Source organism: Sprattus sprattus, assembly GCF_963457725.1.
Source record: "Sprattus sprattus genome assembly, chromosome: 10".
NCBI classification, from domain to species: domain Eukaryota; kingdom Metazoa; phylum Chordata; class Actinopteri; order Clupeiformes; family Clupeidae; genus Sprattus; species Sprattus sprattus.
This window is the reverse complement of record NC_137908.1, coordinates 29,337,525-29,358,269: the sequence shown is the minus strand read 5'-3', so window position 1 is coordinate 29,358,269 and position 20,745 is coordinate 29,337,525. Positions and strand designations below refer to the sequence as shown.

Below are 20,745 nucleotides of genomic sequence, written 5' to 3'. Positions count from 1 at the left end.
TCAAACCCTCTGTGCTTTCTGTCTTGAGGTAGCATAGCCAATCTCTCTTTGAAACTGTTCTCTTGTTTTGTTGCCTTATTGCCAGGTATTCACTCTGCGTGCTGCAGTTCTTGGTGAAAAGCTTAGATGATGTCTAATTAAACCTATGATGGTTTGGGACAGAACTGACGTAAGTCTATGTTGATATGTTTAATTATATAGACTACATGTAACGGTCCTCTTAGCCATTCATTTGTTTAGTATCGACTCTTAATTTTCTGTCAAATTCATACCACGGCCACGCTGCCAACACCCAAACGGGGGCAAACGGGTGATAGTGTTTGCAATAACGAAGTGTAGGATCCACCCACGCAGGGCCCTCATCACGCCCCACCCACCATCTCTCTTCATACAGAGTACAGCCAGCCACCGTGGCCAAACAAGATATTAGCACACAGAGAGCGCACTGGTATCGCATACGACTTCGATTAGCCTACGTGAACTGAACGTGTTGACCATCCGAAATACTAAACAATGCACTGCGGGAGTTTGGAAAGAATGGGGACACCACGAAAAAGAACTCTTTCGCGAGGAATGAGTGAGGATGAATCTTTACGACACATAATTAAGGAGGTAAAAGTGCGCCAGAAATCCTTTCACTGCCATGGTGGCGGCTAGGCGCTTTTTGTTTTACCAAAGGCTCTGAATACGACTATTCGATTACATTAACATTCTGAAAATGTAGAAGGCCTATTGCCTAATTGTTCTTGTCTTGTCCCCGAGGGTATATAATCTTCTGTTAAGATGATTACTGTAGACGGTGCTCTGTTTATACATATCGTGTCGTGATTTTCGTTGCTCCCAAGTTGAGCCGCTTGTTTGAGCAATGAGGCAATGATATCACTATCAACCCACTTATTCTTTGCTCAAGTAATGAATTACTTTTGTTCTGGTGAAGGCTACAGTTTTGTAAAGAGAAGTCCTGTTTATTCGTTCGCTCTCACGACGACAATGTTGCAATATTCCTCACCTACACTGTAACACAATGTTGCAATAAAGGTTTGAGGCATATGATGCTTTGTTTCCGCCTTAGTCTTGGAACAACTGAACACTATTTCCAACGTTTAGTTTCGTGTGGGGTGTTTTTGGTCATAATTCAGTGTTTTTAATGATGCCTCTAGCCCCCCGGAAACAGTTGTAAGGTACACAACGTAGTCTGATTTGCAGGAGCCAAACATAGCATGGACGCGAATTTCCTCTCCCAGTCCAGTTTGATGTCCAGTATGTTGACTCTGTTCCCAGCCGGCTGACGTATACCGTAACCTGAGACATAATGATGATTAGAATTCATATTTCCTTTGCTCTGAAACAAGACTACAGCTTAGAAACCACACCAATCCGTTAGCAACTTTACACATTGGCAACCTCATTCTGGCCAACTTAAAGTCACTGTGTGTATTTGGGTAAGCATGTTATGAATGTTTTTTTTAACCGGTGAGTGCTTTTTTTCTCATTTCTCTAGGCTGAGGAGACCACCAAACGATTGACCCATAGTGAAAGCAGATACGGATCACTGAAAAGGGGAGAGAGAGGTTTGAGCCAGGTTAGACAACCAGCCTACCCCTTCTTGAAATGAGCCTTTACCATACATAATATTACTTTGAGTGGTCCTTGATGCCCTCTGTGTTGTTTGTATTGTCCTTGCCTGGATGCATGTGGTACTACAAATGCACTTGCAACAGAAGTTCTACCCTTTTGTTCACTTGAGGTAATTTGCACACTGGAGTGAAGGGATTCAGCTAGGTGTCATATTTGGTCATAAATTAAATCACATTGAATGTAATGCAAACTATTGATTAGTGGTTGTTGTGGTGGTAATCCTCTAAATGTGCACTGAATCTGTTTAAAGACTAATATGATATACAGTCTCGTTGGGCTAATTGAGATGATGAAGAGTTGGCATTGAAATGTGATGGTGAAATGAATCACATCCAACAGCATTCTCACTTAATAAGTAAGAATTGTAAAGTCATGTACTTAATTAATGTAGCTACTAATGTATTATTGTACTTACTTAAGTTGTTTGTTATGTATTTTTAAATACACTATTAAGGGCAAATGTTTGCATTTGATTTTGTGGGAGACAACATTTCTGTAATTTTATTTTTGTTTCATTTAACAACCTCAACGGTGAATGAATGCCAGATTATTTATAACCATTGAACCTGAATGTTGTTCTTAAAGGTGTCTGTTAAGTGCTATGTATGTCTGTGCTGTGTTTGTATCTACTGTAGTACCTGAACTTCTTGTATTTTCTTGACAGAATGAAGATGATTCACTTGCAAGCATCCCTGATATGGTAATTGCTGTACTGATCTGAAATTATTCATATTGTATTACCTTGCTTACATCGCTCTTGCTGCATTTGAGATAATTGTGACTGGGACTTTTATCAGTTAAGAGCCTAGCTCTGAACGTGTTCTGGATTGGAAATTTTGTGAACACATTATGTAATTACTTTTACAGCCTCAACATGTGCTTGCTCTGGGTTAGATAACTCGGCAATCTTAATGTACTCCTTTCTTTAGTGTTCGTATTTGTACAAGCATAAACTGGTCCATACCCACCATTATAGTATCACTTTCCTAAGAATTCTGCACCAAATGTCCTCAATATGACTTACTAATGTCGTACTGTCCTTGCTTTATTAGCTTTGTGGTGAAAATCACTGCACTGTGTTCTCTCTCTTTCTCTCCCTGTGTGTAGGTAGAACTCCAGGCAAATTACGACAGCATGCTGCTGGAGCTGCGTGATCTGGAGGTTCGGCAGGCTGCTTTCCGGTTCCAGGTGGACCTGCTCCAGGACAGTTTGGAGGGGGCAGAGGAGATGCTCGCCGAAGCCCAGAGGGAAGCTCAAGACAACAGCATGGTATGACATCACTGTAACCCATGACCTGTGTAGGGTGTCTTGCCATAGCTTCCAGTAAATGTGGAACTAGATATTGCATTGCAGTGTAGCTAAGAGCCACTGAGATAATCTGACATTGATGGCGTTTGTAAAGTAATTGTTATAGGCAGCCACTGGGTTTGAATGCTCTCTAATTCAGCTAAGTAGATTTGTGTGATGTACCAGCAAAATTGCCATACAATTGATGAGGGCCTAGTTTCCCGAACGCTAAAAAGGACTTGAAATCGGTCGTAAGAGGGATCCTTGCAGAGCGGTTTCCCGACGCCGCACTTACGGCTACGATGAGTCTACGATGTCGCCAAAATCCACGTAGGCCGTTAAGATACGTCGTTATCGGGAAACGTGGCCGAGATGAGTGAGATTTCCACATTAACTGCATAAGCAATTCTAATCGGTTACTATCTGTCATGCCTGGTTTGGCCGTGCTGGGTGTGCCGCATTAAAACCCTGTTATAGTATGACTGGGCTGTCCTCTCCCTCCGATCCACAGGGGGAGCCGTCTTGTCTGGCATATGTGGCTAGATGGCAGATGATTGGCGGGACAGTATAAAAAGACTTCCTGATGTGAGCTTGGGGGCGGCCTCTTTCTCAGACTGACTCTTTTGCACAGGTCTGCCAGACTTTTCCCCGGAGCTTACGCTTTTGGCCTTCTACCACTACACATACACTATACTGATCTGCACGACATTGAACTTTACTTTCTCTTGCCTCTCATTCACTGACTTTTGTAAGTATTTTCATTTAATCAGTTAATAAATTATCTTTTGCTTTAAACCTTTACTCTGTGTGGTCTCCCCATTTTATGTTACCTCCACATCGAGCCATGTGGTCCTAACATATGGGGGCTCGTCCAGCCAATTGATCCTGAAAAAAAAAAGAAGTCCATGAGTGGACCTTTTGGGTATGTTTGTTTGGGATGTTCCACATTTGAATTAAGGGTTAACGATTTGTTTTGGCCGCCGTGGAGTAAGGCTGAATTGACTGTTGTCGGGATAGCTGGTTCTCCAGCGGTATTGGTGGGTGAATTGTTTTTCACTAATCCCCAGCTCTCTGGCTCAGTCAGAAGATAGGTTAGTTAGTCGGTTAGGGAAAATGTTTTGTTGTTGTCCAGTTGCATGAGTTGCACCATTGTAGGTTTGTTTGTTTGGTTGTAAAGTTGACCTGAGTGGACTAATAGTGGTGCGGTTAAATTGTTGATCGTTGTTTGGCGGCCTTTGTGTAATTGTAGAATGAATACGCTTGACGAATTTTTGTCTGATCCGTCGGAGGCTTTGTTTTTGGTGTTGACAAAGGATCAATTGATTAAGGTGGCGGAGCACTATTCGATTGAAGTGACTTTGCCGACTTCAGCTGGGAAGAAACAGCTGGCGGGTTTTGTTCATGAGCTGTTGATAGATATGAGAGTGCTGTCAGCTGCGAAGCCGCGGGGGCGTGTCGATCAGGAGGCATCGGGGGTTGAAGATGTTTCCCAGGCTAGGTCGAGGGAATTGTCATTTGATCAACAAATGCAGATGATGAAACTGCAACATGAACATGAATTGCAAAAGAAAGTGATGGATGCTCAAGAGAGAGAAAAAGATCGTTGTTTGGAGGTAGAAAAGATCAAAAACTTTGATAGAGAGCGCGATGTTGAGCGTACCAGGCTGCAGCTGGCAGCGGAAGGAAAGCTCGTTAGACCTTCTACGCAAACTGGCCTGGCTGGCATGGTTAAATTCATTCCAAAATTCGATGAGCGCGAGCCTGATGTATTTTTTTCGCTGTTTGAACAGGTTGCGGATGATTTGAACTGGAGCGATGAGGAAAAGACACTATTATTGCAAACCGTTTTAGTTGGTCGTGCGCAAAAGGCATTTGTGGCTTTACCTTCTGCAGAAAGAAAAGTGTATAAATGTGTTAAAGATGCTGTGTTAAGAGCGTACAAATTAATACCTGAAGCCTATAGACAGCGTTTTCGCTCTTTGAAACAGGCAGATAGACAAACCCATGCTGAACTTGCAAGAGACCTCACCAGTAGTTTCACTCGCTGGTTGACTGCTGAGGGTGTTAGTTCATTTGATGCTTTGCGCGACCTTATGATTTTAGAACAGTTTAGGAATACTTTGTCGGATAAAATTGCCACTTATATCCACGAACATCAAGTATCAACGGCAGCAGAGGCCGCTGTTCTTGCTGATGGTTATGCTCTGACACATAAGTATTCGGTTCGGGAGTGCACTCCGCGTTATGACATGAATTGGAGGGAGCGTCGCCCTAGCCTTTCTAATGCGGGTCCTCCTTGGAGGTATGATCCGGTTACACCAGTTACTAGAAACTATTCCCGAGAGTTGAATGCAGATACAACATGTAATTACTGCACTGAGCCAGGTCACTGGAAGTCAAATTGTCCGATTTTGATGGAGCTTAATAAGATGAAAGGTGACGTGTGCAAAGTGGGCCTCTGCTCATCTTCAATTCGTGTTGTACGTTCAAGGTTGACTCCGTTCACTAGAGAGAAAACTTTGGTTCGTGAAAAATGTACACAGGTCATCGATAGAGATTTGGGAAGCATGAAGGATGACAAAAACGAGGAAACATCTGTGTCCGAAGTTGTGAAGTATGCTCCGTTTGTCACCGAGGGGTTTGTCTCGCTGGCCGGAGACTCTCGTCGAATTCTGATTAAGATCCTGCGCGATACTGGCGCATCGGAAAGTTTCATTTGCAAATCTGTATTGCCTTTCTCCTCCGATTCAGATACGGGGAGTTGTGTATTCATTCAGGGAATTGGCCTGCAGTCATTTCGAGTGCCGTTGCACAAAATTCAGTTGTTTTCTGGTTTTGTGAATGGTGAAGTAACCATTGCAGTGTGTCCATCTCTGCCAATAGATGGAATTGATCTGATCGTGGGGAATAATTTAGGTCGTGATTGTGTTTTTCCAGATCAGGTATCATGTCCATCTGTAGTTAAGACTAAGGCCTATCTAAGAAAACGTCGGCTCGGGTGTTTATTCCACAGTTTCAAGAACCTTTGTCTCGTCGTGACATTGTTGTGGCTCAGAAAAACGACCAGAGTGTTCAGAAATATTTTGCCTTGTCTGGAGAGGACAGGAATTTGGATTCTGGGCACTTTGTGCTGGAAGGTTTGTTGTTTAGAAGGTGGTCACCGACTGCTGATACTGAGGTGGCAGATCAGGTCATGCAGGTTGGGATGCCTACAATCTTTTTGCGAAGTAGCACTGAAAACGGCTAAAAAGAAATCAAAGAGTTTAAATAATAATAATAAAAAAGGGCCTTTGGATGCTCCAACATGTCAATGCTGGTGGTGGGTTGCACCCTGTGTTTTTTTTTCCGACCACAACCCCCTCATTATCTTTTTGTCACTCTTTCTACAGCTGTATGGACAGTCTTCTAGGCACATAAAGGGGTCTGGGAACGAAATGGCTAATTCTTTTTTGCTGGCTCTTGATGAGTGTTAGGGGTGTCTGTTTTTTCCTCCTGTCTCAGGTCTTTCTATTCCTTAAATTGCTATCCTGGCGCCAGGATCTGCTGGGTGGGAGGATTAAGAGGCTGTGGGTGAGAATGGTCATTTCTGCTGGTGGTTGGTTACTTGGTTTAGTCACTATTGAATGTTTTCTTTGGGTGAAGTTTCTTTTGGTGTTTTTGGAATTGATGAGTCTTTTACAGAGTCCCATAGATGGGTCTCTGTCTTATGGGGGGAGTGATGTCATGCCTGGCTTGGTCGTGCTGGGTGTGCCGCATTAAAACCCTGTTATAGTATGACTAGGCTGTCCTGTCCCTCCGATCCACAGGGGGAGCCGTCTTGTCTGGCATATGTGGCTAGATGGCAGATGATTGGCGGGACAGTATAAAAAGACTTCCTGATGTGAGCTTGGTGGCGGCCTCTTTCTCAGACTGACTCTTTTGCACAGGTCTGCCAGACTTTTCCCCGGAGCTTACGCTTTTGGCCTTCTACCACTACACATACACTATACTGATCTGCACGACATTGAACTTTACTTTCTCTTGCCTCTCATTCACTGACTTTTGTAAGTATTTGAATTGAATCAGTTAATAAATTATCTTTTGCTTTAAACCTTTACTCTGTGTGGTCTCCCCATTTTATGTTACCTCCACATCGAGCCATGTGGTCCTAACATATCTAAGGATGTGGCACTTAACTGTGTGTGCACATTAAAGACTTACTGCTTTGTATACATGACAGTAATATTAGGTCACTATAGCTTCTGTGAACTCTTTTCTATTTTGATGGTAATAGATTTGTACAGAGGCCAGTCTAATGGACCTCCCATGGCCTTGACATCAATGCTCATTCCTTACTCCATTGCATTCTCTCTATTTTCTCTCTTTCTTTCTTTCTTCCTCTCTCTGTCTCACACCATCACTCACTCGCTTCCACTCTCTTCATTCGCAGGAGCTGGAGCGAGAGAGGGAGGCGAGACGGAAGTTGGAGGACATGGTCAGCTCATTAAGGCAGGAGGTTGAGCGGCTGAAAGAGGTAAGAAGGAGGAGTGTGTGTGTGTGTGTGTGTGTGTGTGTGTGTGAAGGGAGGGATGGAAGCTGGGGGAGGGGTGTACTTACATAATCATGTGGATGCTGAGGCACTGCTTCCTGGTTGCGGACTGTCAACAGTTTAAATGACTTGTTTCTGCATGCCTGGCTGGTTGCGTAACACTGTGTTTTGGGGCTGGCAGCAGTGGGCCAAGACAAGGGAGGGTGCTGGATTATTTTCTGGGTTTTCAGAGAAGCTAAAACGGGCACAGTCTTGCAAAAATAACTGGTCTCTCTCCAGCTTACATTCATGTATAGGAGGCATTCTTTGTTTTTTGTATGTGAAAATTGTGACTGAGGAGGTTGTTATGGATGAATGCCTGTGCTGTAAGGTAGAAGTGCTGTGCTGGAAAGATGGAGAGAGAGAGGAAGAGAAAGAGAGTGAGTTGTATTTAGCTAAAAATAAAAGTGCTGTACACTAAAGGTCAATTTGTTTCACTACACATTGGAGTTCTTATTTTCAGTTATTACATCAGAGAGGGCAGGGGCCTCCGTACTTCCACCCTTTGTATATGTTACCAGTTCAACACAAGGCCATATTTGGAAATGGTCCTCCTAGTCTAATCAGTTTGTTCTAAATGGTCTGGTCAGTTTACAACTCTTTTACCTGAATTATGAGTTTACTAATATGTAAATACATTGTCGTGTATGCATGCACCAACGCCACAGCCTATGGAGCTGTGGTCAAGTTCCAGATATTTTCAAAATATCCATACGATCAAAATGTGCCAAAGGGATTTAAAATCCAGCATAGTAGTTTTATATCTATTTGTTTTTGCAAGACTGTACTGTAAACCAGAAAGTTAGTTCACTCAGTAGTGGAACCAGCTCACTGAGGCTTGCTATAGTTCAACCAAACTACATCAAATATCTGTTGACCTGCCCAAGGCCTGAGTCAGATGCATTTCTTTGTTTTGTTGAACTGGTTGGCTGCTGCCCACTTCTGCAAAGCCTGAGTGGAGCTCGGTGGTTCCTGTGCCAAATCAGGAAACGCAGCTTTAAACCAAAAGTTGCTTGATATCCTGCCTAGATCTGTGCTCTGACCTGTTGTACATCTGGCTGTCCAAGAGACGTTTAAACTGGGAACTGAACTGTAGTTGCAAAACGTATAAAAAATATTTCCCCTTCTAACATTACCTTAATAGGAAAATTACCCTAGTTTTGATCACATTTTCTCATTCCCCCAGAACCCCACTTCAGTAGTTTGTATAAATGAGCCCAGCAAAATGGTCAGGTTTTTAGGCTGACTAACTAGGCTGTTGAGCACATACCTAGCTAGAGGAAAACCAGTGAGTGCAAAGCTTTAACAGAGTGGAGGATTGTACCAGGATAGCATATCAGCTGGGGAGAAACTATGTCGGCCTGCGTTGTTATGAAAATGAGAAGGGAAATGACTCAGCAAGTAGATAACACTGAGTGAGTGCCCTTGTGGGTGTTTGTGTTTGCATTATATAAATTGGTTTATTCATTGTTTGTAGTGGGTTGACCTGACAACACTGTACAGCAGTAGACTTAGGTTTTAAGACCATATGCTGGGAAAACCCAAAGAAATCTCAACACAACTCAAGATAACCGCAAATAACTGATGCAGTGAGTTAGTGATTGCAGGCATTTCAGTAATTTAGCAAGCCTATTCTCAACATGTTACAAAGCAGAGATTGCACTAATCCCACATCATCAGCAGGAACTTGTTCTTGTTTGTGAGATTTCATACACGACTCGTATGCCAGTCGTATGTGTAATTCAGAAAGGCCGAAATGATTAGCTTTGTGTGGCCACCATCGTTCGAAGCAAGTATTCTTATTGTCATTGAACATTTCGTACCCATTTGGTGGAAATCTTTATGTGGAATATGGTACTCTGATAAAGGATGGTTCAAAATGCATTCGGAAATTGAACCTTTATCCCTCTATCACACACACCAGGCCAGAGCTGAACTTTAAATATTTAATGGAATTGCATTATTTATTGCACTTACCATACATATAGTGAAATTGTATTATTATTGAAACAGTTGTCCTTTCTTTCTCTATGTCATGCTCTGGCGATGTGTTTAGTCCACATAATAGTATCAGTTCTGCCATATTGGTTTGTTCATCACTGAACGTTTTCTTCTTAACAGCTGACTCAAGTCATCTTCAGTGGTGCACATGTCTACAAGGGCTTCAGGGCGCAACGCTGATGAACAGGTTTAAATGTTCACAAAATGTTGCCAAACAAGAAACGAGGCAATGATCTGACAAACGCTTAAAATGTCTGTCTTCAACTCTTAACTTGAACCATCTACTTACTACTTTCACCTATCACAATGTTATTTACGTTGACAGTACATCATTCTACAACATATATGTCACGTTTCATTATCATAAATACAGTTGGAAGTTGGAAGGAAAGTGTTGCATTCCTAACATAACAGTGAAAGCTAGGGTCAGGCAAGTCAGGTCTTGCACCTGCATTTGTAAATGTGACTACTTGTGCTGTCAAACGATTAAAATATTTAATCGCGATTAATCGCATTTTTGTCATAGTTAACTCAAAATGAATCGCGATTAAACGCAAATGTATTAATCGCAAATTTGTATCTATTCTTAATGTCCCTTCAATCATTTTTTTGTAATGCTCTTATCAACATGGAAATGTGGATTGGCTTGCTTTATGCAATGTTTTATTTTATTGAAAAACAACATTGTCAAACCGGGCGGTACAAAATAAAATTATAAAATGCACATTTCAGATAAACAAGGACTCAGCCTATAGTGCAGTTAAACCATGGCTTAATATTTTCTTTTTTTCAAGTTTGCTGTGAACATAGAAGTCAGGCCTCTTATTTCAAAAACAATGAACCGTAACAGTAAGGTGACCAATAAAAGTTAAGCCTATTACTTCTGTGCTTTCAGCCAGCTGCCTGTTGACATTTTCAGACAACAGTGAAGCTCGCTTTTTTTGCACAACACAACTTTAAACTTTCTATTCAGAAGCTTTTTATCATCCATTTCGCCGTATCGCGCTCACCATTCACTCAAACGTAGCGTTAGCCTACTACACAGTTTGGGAGAGCAAAAAGAACGTTAATCTAAAAAAAGAAAAAATATATCTATATTTATTTATTTATTTTTTACAACGCGTTAATCGCTCGATAAAATAATTAACGGCGTTAAAATGGGCTTGCGTTAACGCCGTTAATAACGCGTAACTGACAGCACTAGTGACTACACCTATGACTGGTGTTGTCTTGCAGCAAATTTATAGCCAGCAAGATCACACAATTTGCTGGTTTAGATATTGGGTCAGTCTCATAAGAAGTTGCTATTGGAGTACAGGATTACACAGCCTAGATAGATAGTGAGCTGACGTGTCTTATGTTGTTCTTCATTGCCCACAGGAGAGAAACAGCATCCCAGTGGTCCCTGTCTACCCTCTGGTTAGAGACACCACACAGGAGACTGCAACTGAGGAGAGCAGAGACACACAAACAACACCACCTCTTAACAAGACTCAGCCAGAGGAGGCCAGACAAGAGGCACCTTTCACTCTAGTGCGATTAGACAGCACGCCTGTCACTCAAACTCAACAACCCGGCACTACAGAAGGGCAAGCAGACAGCCCGAATGGAGGGCTGCTGTCGTTCTTCAAGAAGGGAAAAGGGGACCAGCCTCAAGAGAGTCGTGCTGGTCCTGCCTGGCTTCAGAATGCCCCCCAGGGGACATCGGTGGATCAGGATACTGCCCACGTCGGGAGCGCTCAGGAGGAAAACAGCGATAGCCCCCTGGCCAAACTCACCAGGATGGTAAAGAGCTTTGGTCAGACGCCATCGCTGGACCTGGCTGACCAGCCTGTGCAGGAGGGAGTGTTTCGAGGCCCCAAGCATGTTGGGGATGACCCGGAGGACAACGACGAGAGCAGCGGCTACGAGGACGCACAGTCAGACCTACAGGAGCAGGAGAGCCTCCCGGGTGCCTCCACACCAGACGGATCTCCAGATGGAGGTTTCCTTGAGGAAGAGATGGGAGATGAGGAAGGTGGGGATACAGCAGCCAAGACCGGGGAGCCAGGGAGCCCCAAACCAAACGACTCTTGTGTTCTGTCTTAATTTCAGGACTCTTTCCACTGTCTACTGATCTGAGATTCCTGTTTATCAAGCATAGATAAGTCTTAGAAGATATTACTCAGGCCTGTGAGCACTGGTTATGTATGCTGGAACAGAAGGGCAGCACAGCGGAAGTTCTTATAAAAGCAGCACGTATGAAATGTTCTACTCTTGCACAATTCCAGCCTCCAGATCAGTTTCCGTCTTGCTACTTTTGACTTTGCCTGTGGTGAAACAGTGCTGAGAATCCGTAATCATTGCTTCAACTCTCAGCCACCAGTGGATCGCCCTCAATGATTAACAGCTGACTTTGGAACACTACTGCTTCTCCTCTTGTCTGCCTCAGAAAGGTATGAGTCAACACTCTGCCCTGCCCTGCCCTGCCCTGCGCGTCATCAGAAAAAATTGAATTTTCTGAGCTGATTTCAGGCTGTTCTTTGGCTGTATCCTTTTTGGCACAGTGTGCACACTACTCCCCTCCCGTACAGTCGGTTTCTGTTTCTGGCCATGGCTCTCATGACTTTGTAGTTCCAGGTTTATCTTTAAATCATGAAAAGCCTGCTGTTTATGTCTACACAGATAATAGCAATGTCAGTGTACATAATAGTAATAATAGTGTTTGTATGTTAAGCATCGGGGTAATGTGAAGGGCATGACATGATTTAGATTTCATCACCTAGATATGTTAGATTTTGTTTGCTATATTTGTGCTTTTATCAAAGATATCTGCTGATTTAAAGAAAGGGAATACATAAGACAGAGTTACAGTACCTTTGGGTTTTTGGATACAGAGTTATTAGGGACCAGAAAAAGGGAAACAGTGCCTTTCAACAAAAACATTTCAGACTAAAAAATTACTTTTAAAATGAGGAATATTTAATATCAAAGCATGATAGACCTTAACCTTCATGGGAAAATGGAAAGTAAGTGTTTTCTGACTTAGCTATGACAAATCAATGAAAAGAACATTCCAGTTGCTTTGTTTTGTTTTAAACATGATTAGTCATGACTGCATGACAGGCTAATCAGACATGCCCTTGAACTGTTGTTTGCTTAAGAGCTGCCGTACCTGCTTGGGAGAGACTTCACTTTGTTTTGTTTTTTAAATATAGACATTGCAGGACAATGTCTCTATTGAACTATTAACCCTTTAGAATGAAGTCATTTCTGTTACGTTTCACCATTTTTGTTAAGTGTTTTTAATTGATATCTTCTAGACAAATATTCAATTGTTTAAATTGCTAGGCCTCCCTACTACTCACATTCATTTCAATGTTCAAGATGTTATTTGTTCTTTTGTTACAGTGTCTTACAAGTAACTGTGTCTTACCTACAGTCTGCTGTCTTGAAACGTTTTTGTTAGTCTAGTTTAATTTGAGCTGATAAATGTAAACATATGCCATTTATGTGGTACTGCAAGCACCTTCCAGTTTCACTTTCTGATCTTCTTCAATTATTTGTTAAATAAGTTCGTATTAAGCATCTAGATAAGTTGCAACACCTCTGGTTAATACCAGCTGTGCATATTCAGCTGTGAATCTCCCTTCATGGTAAGTTGACTCAGCACCTTGAATCTTGTTAGCGAAAAGCTGTGTAGAATATGTATATTTCTTTTCTTCTGTATAATTTGAGGAAGACTGGTAAGGGGCATGCTAAATTAGCTTTATGCGGTTAGTCATGTGGTTTTGCACTCACTGACAGAATTTGTTGCACAACATAAGATGCTGTATGATATAAGGGGTTTTAGATTACAAACCAACTTGAGGGCAAAAACATGAACACATTTTCATCCACAGGATGTGTTCTCTTTAAACGATGTATTTTGTACACTTTCAATGGATTTACTGTCGGCATGTGGGTGTGCAAATGATTAAAAAAAATCAATCTACAGACTGAATTATTCTTATATGCGGTATTTCATGTTGCGCTGTATCTAAATAACACACTTTGTTATCTTGCAGATGCCTTGTTTTCAAATGGCATGCCATTATTTGCATGCATTTGTACACCCATTCCTTATCTGTCCAAGTGGTGTGCTGAATTTGTTTAGAGCAGGGAGCAGAATGAGTGAACATGTTGGCTACTTGTTGCTGTTAACGACTACATAATGTACAACTGAAGAAGCTTAAAAACACACACAAAGAGGTAATAAGAAAGGCAATTTATTTATAAACGTAAAGGCAGTATGATTTGTTTAAAATAAATCTGTACTTAATTACATTTAAATACATAGGAACCTTGCAAGCGTATAAACTAACTTGATTGTCCATATCCTTGCAGTGTGAGAGAAGGTATTTCTTTGAAGCATGAGTGATTCATTGGTTTCCAACAAGAAAGGTATATGATATATTTTATATCGAACAAAAAGAAGCTAGTTTATTATTTCTTGATACATGATTATATCTGTACAGATGCATTACAACTACCAAAATATTGACTTTAAGAATGAAAAAGGCAAATATTATTGCCTAAATGGACAATGGTGAATATGCAATTATATGCATAAATACATGTATTGTTCCAAAACAGTAGGAAAAAGATAAATATAAGGCAACAATAAAATTCATCTATGTAGAAGATGACAGGAATGGTGATGCAATCTAGTCAATCATTTAAGACATAATGAAACCATAATTTTTGTGCAAACATGCATTGATAGGCGTAACATCGAAGCTTCAGAATTCTTGCTACACAGTAAGTATTTTGGGTTGTACCAGAAGCAAAACATCAGACAGTTTGTTGCTGTTGACCATTCATAGTCTTATCAAGTTGCCTGATACAATCCACTGAGATATATGTGGGGTTGCTGGCAAGGTGGCAAGGTGGCCAGCTAGCGGTCACCTAAAAGACTCATGGCTAGCTGTTGTGTCACCAAACAGCAATGTCTTAATGCACTGGTACCTACTCCTCCAGAAGATCTACTCTACTGCAGTATTAGTTGCAAACTAAATCCTACATAACCGGATAAAGGACTTGGTTAATTGAATCAGGTTTAACATAATAGGTCTAAACCTCATCTCTGCAGGGGGGCAGTCTGGGTGGCAACGCTGGTTGATGGCAGAGATCATGTACATTTTGTGCCCACGGGTTGTTCATTGAAGTGCTACCACTAATCCCTTTATGGTATCCATGCCCCTTTGACCCCCTGGCCTCCTGTGCTATGGCATGTCGTCTTGGCACGACCACCTAGCATTGTCACGCAGAAGCTTATCTGTCGAACAGAAGTTGGCACTGATGGTCTTTGGCTCCTGCTCAACTAGAGAGAAACTCCACATGTTTTGGGGAAAATTTGCCTTTTAAGGTTTCTTATGTGACTATGTGTGCTTCTGTTGCTCCTATCCCCTTCCCTTCCCTTCCCTTCTCTTCCCTTCCCTTCCCTTATATAGGCCATTTGATTCCTACTTCTACCTCCCAACAGCTCCCATACCTAATAAAGTGATTGCTTAACCTAGTCTGTCATTCTGGCTAAACTAAAGAGGTATCTGGCATTATATTAGGAGGTGTCTATGTGTTCTATGGAGTGCCAATCACGAACGGCATTTCCTGTAATGGCCCCAATTCAAAACGACTCTTGAGTCTTATCAATTTCTCCTACCCAACTGTTTCCGGTAGCCAAGTCTTATATGGCCTCAAAAAATGCCAGAACACCTCCTGTCGCAGCCTTGAGTTTAACATAGCGTTGCCATGAAATGATATTGGAATATATGTACAAGTATATGAGCACAACATTGGCCTGATACCCGCTGGTGCATCCCTAGCTTTCTGTGTTTGATAAGACAGTTAAAAACATACTGTGACCAAGAGAAGGAAAATAGCCATAATTACCATATGGTGTGTATAACGTGAAAAGTCTCACACTAAGGTGTAATCATCTCAGGACAAAAATACATGGACAATCTACAATATGCATCCTCTACTCCTCTGACATAATTATATCAGAGGTATAGGAGTTTATATGTGGAGTCGAGTCATGTTATCCTACATTGGACCACTAGAATGATGCCTGTGCTTACACTGAAGTTATGATAAAATAGAATAGATATGAGTCAATGGACTGAACTCGAAACTTCGGTGACCCGTTTTCTTTATAAGCGGTGTTGAGGTGAAGAACAAGAACTTCATTGTACTGGAGTATGAATGTCAAATAACTGTTTTTAGTTTGGGACTCGTTTTCTACATCTGTTTGCCACCCTTCCTCTTCTCTTATCACCCCATCCTCATTTTTGTCTTCCCTTACATTGAGCTGTCACTTTCTGTGCTCAATTCCCGTCCTCCCACCCTACCTGTTTCCTCCCTCACTCCTTCCTTCCTTTCCCCATCCTCTTTAGTTCCCACAGCAGTGGGTCCTGTTGGTCTGAGTGGGCTGGTTGAGGTCCACTCCTCCTCGGCCCGCACGGCCTGCTGCTGTGGCTCCTGGCCCGGCCTGAGGTTCGCTCTTTGGCAGCTTCTTGGCTGAGAAAGAATAACAATAGAGTTTAGGTAACATGACAAATACCAACCAGGATTGCTTAAATTACCTGCTGGAATAACCTTGATTGCTGGATGGAAAATGACACTCCAGTTTTTGGTATTTTTGTGATAAACTATGTCTTGTATCAGTTAACCTAAGCTTTAAATTGTTATGATTAATTCCAGAATGAACCTCAACCATGTCCCCAGTCTTTCCTTAAAGCCATTAATTCCAAGAACTTTCTAGTGCCTTATTTTGTTGTTATGTGCGCATTAAGCAAACAGACTGCAATGCAATAATATTCTTATATTCTCTGGAGCTACAACACAGACAACAGCCAAACCTGATATTTATTATCTCTGTTTTTTCCTTTTGTGTGTAGATGTAGGCTACAGAAATATCTGAAGAAATGTTGGAGGAGGAAGTACACTGACTGCTATGTTTGTAACTTTATGCCCAGCTTTTCAACTATTCAGAAGTCAGATTAAGAACACAAACACAGCACGCTATAGTCCCTCCAGGATTTTGCGATCTTGCAGTTTCGCAAATTCACACAAATTCCCTGCAAAAACCCCCCTACAAAGTTGTGGAATTTCTGCATTATTTGCCATTGATTTAATTTAACATAAAATCGCTGCAATTGTTAACTGCAGTTAAAGAAAATTTGACAATTCAGTTACTTTTGGCCACAACAATCGATACAAACCGTTGCATGTGTGGAGGGACTATTTAACTGAACAAACAACAACATGTTGCTGCTCGTGACAATTATTATCATCCAAAAGTGAGCAGTGCAACACTGTTTGTGTTCATGCGGTAGATAACTAAGACTCCAATTCCATAGCGGTGCCATTATATTGCAACATGGACTTCACTCTCGGACACTGTCCCCTAGTGTCTGCACAGAGTCAGTGCAACCAGGGAGAGGGCCACAGCTATGTCTCAATGAGGCTTTGGGGGAACATCACATACCTATGGCCATGAAGAGATCATTGACGTTCATTGCAGTCTTGGCAGAGGTCTCCATAAATAGCAGGCTGTTATCATCTGCATAGGCCTGTGCCTCCTGTCACAGGAAGTCACACAGCTGCAATGACTCATAAGGGTAATGTACAGGGAGGCTTGAGGCTTGTGCAAGGAACTTTTTTTTCATACAATTCTTTTTTAGATAATGAATAACACTTTCCAGACCATTTCCAAACGGACAAAAAATAACCTGAGCCTTTATCTTATCCCAATCCCATCCAGACTGTATGTCTAATCTGAAAGGGAGCATTAGTCATTACTGTAAAACGTCTCGTTTGAGCACTTTTGTTGTTTTCTTGAATCACCAAGAGGTATGAGTTAGCTGCTACTAAGCCTTATATCAATGTCAACTGTGCTGTTTTTGGTGTTTGTAAGGATTGTGACTTTTTGCCAGTTAGAATGCTAGTTTTCAACCAAAACTCTACCAAATAAAGACTCTGCTGCTGCTACAAATACTGTAATGTATTTGAAGTATGCAGCTTCTTCCAACAATAGAAATATGTTATAGATGTATCCACAAAACTATCCCCATCACAGCCAAAACCTCAACAATACAGCCAACATAGACATTTCCTCTTCAGACCTCAGTGTGACAGTAAAGTGGAAGATTTGTTGTGCTGGATCATCATGGCTCATTTAGCATGGTAGTTTAAAATCCTATTGATATCAGCATGAAGAGCGCACATAAATACAGGAGTGGTTCATTTATCTGCAAAGTGCCTTTTGTACCTCATACTCCACGGTTCTGTTGGCCGATAGGTCGGCCTTATTTCCAGCCAGGGCAATCACGATGTTGGGACTTGCTTGCCTCTGCAGTTCGCTAACCCAGGTCTTGGCCCGTCCAAATGTATCCTGCACAGGAAGCCATACCAAAGATTTACAACTACTAAGACGCAGAACTCCTGGGGTAATGTACACATTTACTCCAAGCTTTATCCTGAGGTATAAAGTAATTAAATGAACAACAAATGTTGAATTATAAAATTCTGCTTTCCTGATTATGCTGGCAGGGCAAAATAGATATCAATCAAGCTGAAACTACAGAGGAAGGCCTAGACAGATGTGTGTCATTTTGGAATTGTGTGAGCACATGTGTTACCATTGTAATTACTAATGCCTGTGTTAAAAGTGCTCAAATGTGTAGATGCATGAGGTTAAGCACCAGTTGTACATGCACCAGGTTTGCGTGTCAGGTGTTCTACAGTAGTGATGATAATATAGCAGTATTGTATGTAAACAGCCTCCTAAAGGAATTGTACTTTGAGGCTCATGAGTTTTCTGAAGTTGAGGGGCTTGTGTGTGAATGTTTCTTACTGTGTTGGTCATATCGTACATCACAATGGCCGCCTGAGCTCCTCTATAATACATCGGTGCCAGGCTGTGGTATCTCTCCTGTCCTGCTGTGTCCCAGATCTCAAACTTCACTGTGGTGTCATCCAAACACACTGTCTGTGTCAGGAAAGCAGCTAAACAGAGAGATCGACAGAAAGAGAGAGAGAATGAGAGAGAGGGAGTTACTGAGTAACACTCAAAGATGTATTGGTAGCTACAGATTACAGTTGTTGCTTTCTAGAACATTTCAGGTCATTACATTTGATTTATTTTTGAACATTCAGTGAGTCCACTGGGAACACAGTGTTTAGTTTTGACAGGTCCACAGTAACTGCTGTCCGCCTGGAGCTTCTGAATAAAAACCCAATTGTTATGTGATTTGCATGCCCCACTTCATCTCATTTTTAGCTAAATGACTGACACCAATTCAAAAGAGCTAGAGGCTGAAGTTCATGTTCAGCAAATGAGTGCAGCTGAGTACACCTCAAAAAAGAACTGTTGCTATTATTCTACAGCTCAGAGCTTCCAGCATTGTGCCCCTTCCAGCATTGCTGATTTGCTTTCCTCTACAGTGACGCCGCCACCAATAACAACTGAAAGCGCATAACTGTGTTGTTGACCAAGATTGTGAATGGTCATCAGATTAATTTGCAGTTAATATTTGTCAGGTTGAGTGTCAGAGTGTACAGTGGGCAAGTCAGAAAGAGTGAAGTGAATTATAGCATTTTGATCTTTAGCTATGGACTGAGTGAACTTTTGTACATTTATAGGGACTGACAGGTGAAGTCAGATTACTTGCATGAAAGGCTGCATGGTGTGAAGAATGATCCATACCTCCGATGGTGCTCTCCTGAAACTCCTGGAACTGACCCTTCACAAAGCGCAGGACCAGGCTGGATTTTCCAACTGCAGACTCCCCAAGCAGCACCAGCTTAAACTGGCAGACCTTGTTGGCTAGAGACTGGCCGTTTGGCCGAACAGGACGTGCTGCCATGGTGGCTATGGGGTAAAAGGGTGGGGGATGGGAGTTTGATGTTGGAAAGGAGGGGGGGGGGGGGTAAGAGAGGGAGGGAGAAGAAGTGCAGTGGCAGCTGGGGACGAGAGGACGGGTGGAGGGGAGGAGGGGCGTGAGGGTTACAGGGGTCCCTACTCAAAGACAATGAGTTCCGTCTGCCAGATGAAAAATGGAAATCTACAAGACAATAAAACAGGACAAAAAAAAGACAACAGATGTATGCCACGATCCAAACACTTCAATCATAATGGCAACCTGTCACCATCACTGGAGGGAATAGCTGATTAATCAGATCTGGGTGCTCTGATGTAACCCTTGGCAAAACTATTTCTTTCAGTTCCTCTGGGACAACCAGCAGGAAGCTACATTTGGAGAACTAAGCTATACCCAAATAATTCTGTAAAAAAATGATTATCCACCATTTCATGCAGTCTACACAGGTTCGTCAGTGAGATATCACACTTAAACTCAACGAAGATGTATTGACAAAAGTGTGTACAACTACTGCTCTCTCTCTATCTCTCAAATGTTTAGCCTGGCTGTCTAAAGCTGTCTAATACAGTGGACACAAGGCAGAGGTATTCGTGTATGTCCAGAACATAGACTTTTGGAAGGTAAAAAATAACAACAATGTTGCAATTTACGTAGCAACAGATCACCGGGTGTGTAGTTATGAAGCATAGAAGGCGATTGCATTGGCCCTAATGCAAGGTTTTGAGGCTCACCGTCTCACTGTCAAGTATCAACGTCGCAAACTTCACCTTTGCGCCGGGAAAAATTTACCTCAATAGACTCTCTGTTCCGACCACTCAAAAATCATAACAGAAGCCTTAACTCGACCTCTCCCAAGGTCTTACAAATGCAGAACATGTTTATTTACCACCCCTTCCCCCATTTCTACAGTCCACCCTTGACACCCAAGGAGTCCGGGCCCCACCCCCTTCGCCCGAGCCTCGAAGAAATCTCAAAGCATCGGGTTTCCCGAACAGCGCCCCAGTATGGTCGGTCCGCAATTCTTTCCTCCTAGCCACCGCTACTGGCATTGTAGGAGCACCCACTGGGCTATACTGAAAGTATCACATACCTAACACCACGCGTTTCTTTCTTTTAGCCGCTTTACCCGCTGGACAACGCTATTGCGTTGACTTGTCTAGAAGACCCACTGTCTTGGGCGGTGACTGATGGACAATTATTTGACCCAATGGGAAGTGGATACTTCCTCTCATGAATTCTTGGCAAATCGTGAGTGAGGGGGAGGTATCAGTGCAACCTACCGTGTCGGAGTCTTATAGCATACTCTAGGCCACATCTTCTATATATTTTATTTTCATAATTTTGATGATC

The 20,745-nt window shown here is 42.1% G+C and overlaps 2 protein-coding genes across 4 annotated transcripts; one reads left to right on the top strand and one right to left on the bottom strand.

Moving 5' to 3' along the window:
* Positions 1 to 464: 464 nt before the first annotated feature.
* On the top strand, positions 465 to 12,012 carry LOC308371517 (uncharacterized protein). The gene is made up of 6 exons (XM_080846457.1): positions 465 to 612; positions 1,502 to 1,582; positions 2,303 to 2,338; positions 2,746 to 2,907; positions 7,355 to 7,438; positions 10,874 to 12,012. Exons 1-6 carry the CDS (start codon positions 514 to 516, stop codon positions 11,579 to 11,581), a joined length of 1,170 nt encoding a protein of 389 aa, XP_080702583.1. The 5' UTR covers positions 465 to 513; the 3' UTR covers positions 11,582 to 12,012.
* A 1,738-nt stretch (positions 12,013 to 13,750) lies between these two features.
* Positions 13,751 to 20,568, bottom strand: LOC308371807 (ras-related protein Rab-5B-like). 3 transcript variants are annotated; one of them, XM_080846800.1, is made up of 6 exons: positions 20,486 to 20,568; positions 19,221 to 19,578; positions 18,369 to 18,520; positions 17,784 to 17,906; positions 17,001 to 17,094; positions 13,751 to 16,030 (listed from the first exon to the last, which is right to left on the bottom strand). In XM_080846800.1, the coding sequence occupies exons 2-6, from the start codon at positions 19,378 to 19,380 to the stop codon at positions 15,903 to 15,905; spliced, it is 657 nt and encodes a 218-aa protein (XP_080702926.1). In that variant the 5' UTR covers positions 19,381 to 19,578; positions 20,486 to 20,568; the 3' UTR covers positions 13,751 to 15,902. The 3 variants fall into 3 exon arrangements, with proteins under 3 accessions (XP_080702926.1, XP_080702925.1, XP_080702927.1); XM_080846799.1 differs by lacking the exon at positions 20,486 to 20,568 and adding an exon at positions 20,127 to 20,295; XM_080846801.1 differs by lacking the exons at positions 17,001 to 17,094; positions 20,486 to 20,568 and adding an exon at positions 20,127 to 20,295.
* Positions 20,569 to 20,745: the final 177 nt, after the last annotated feature.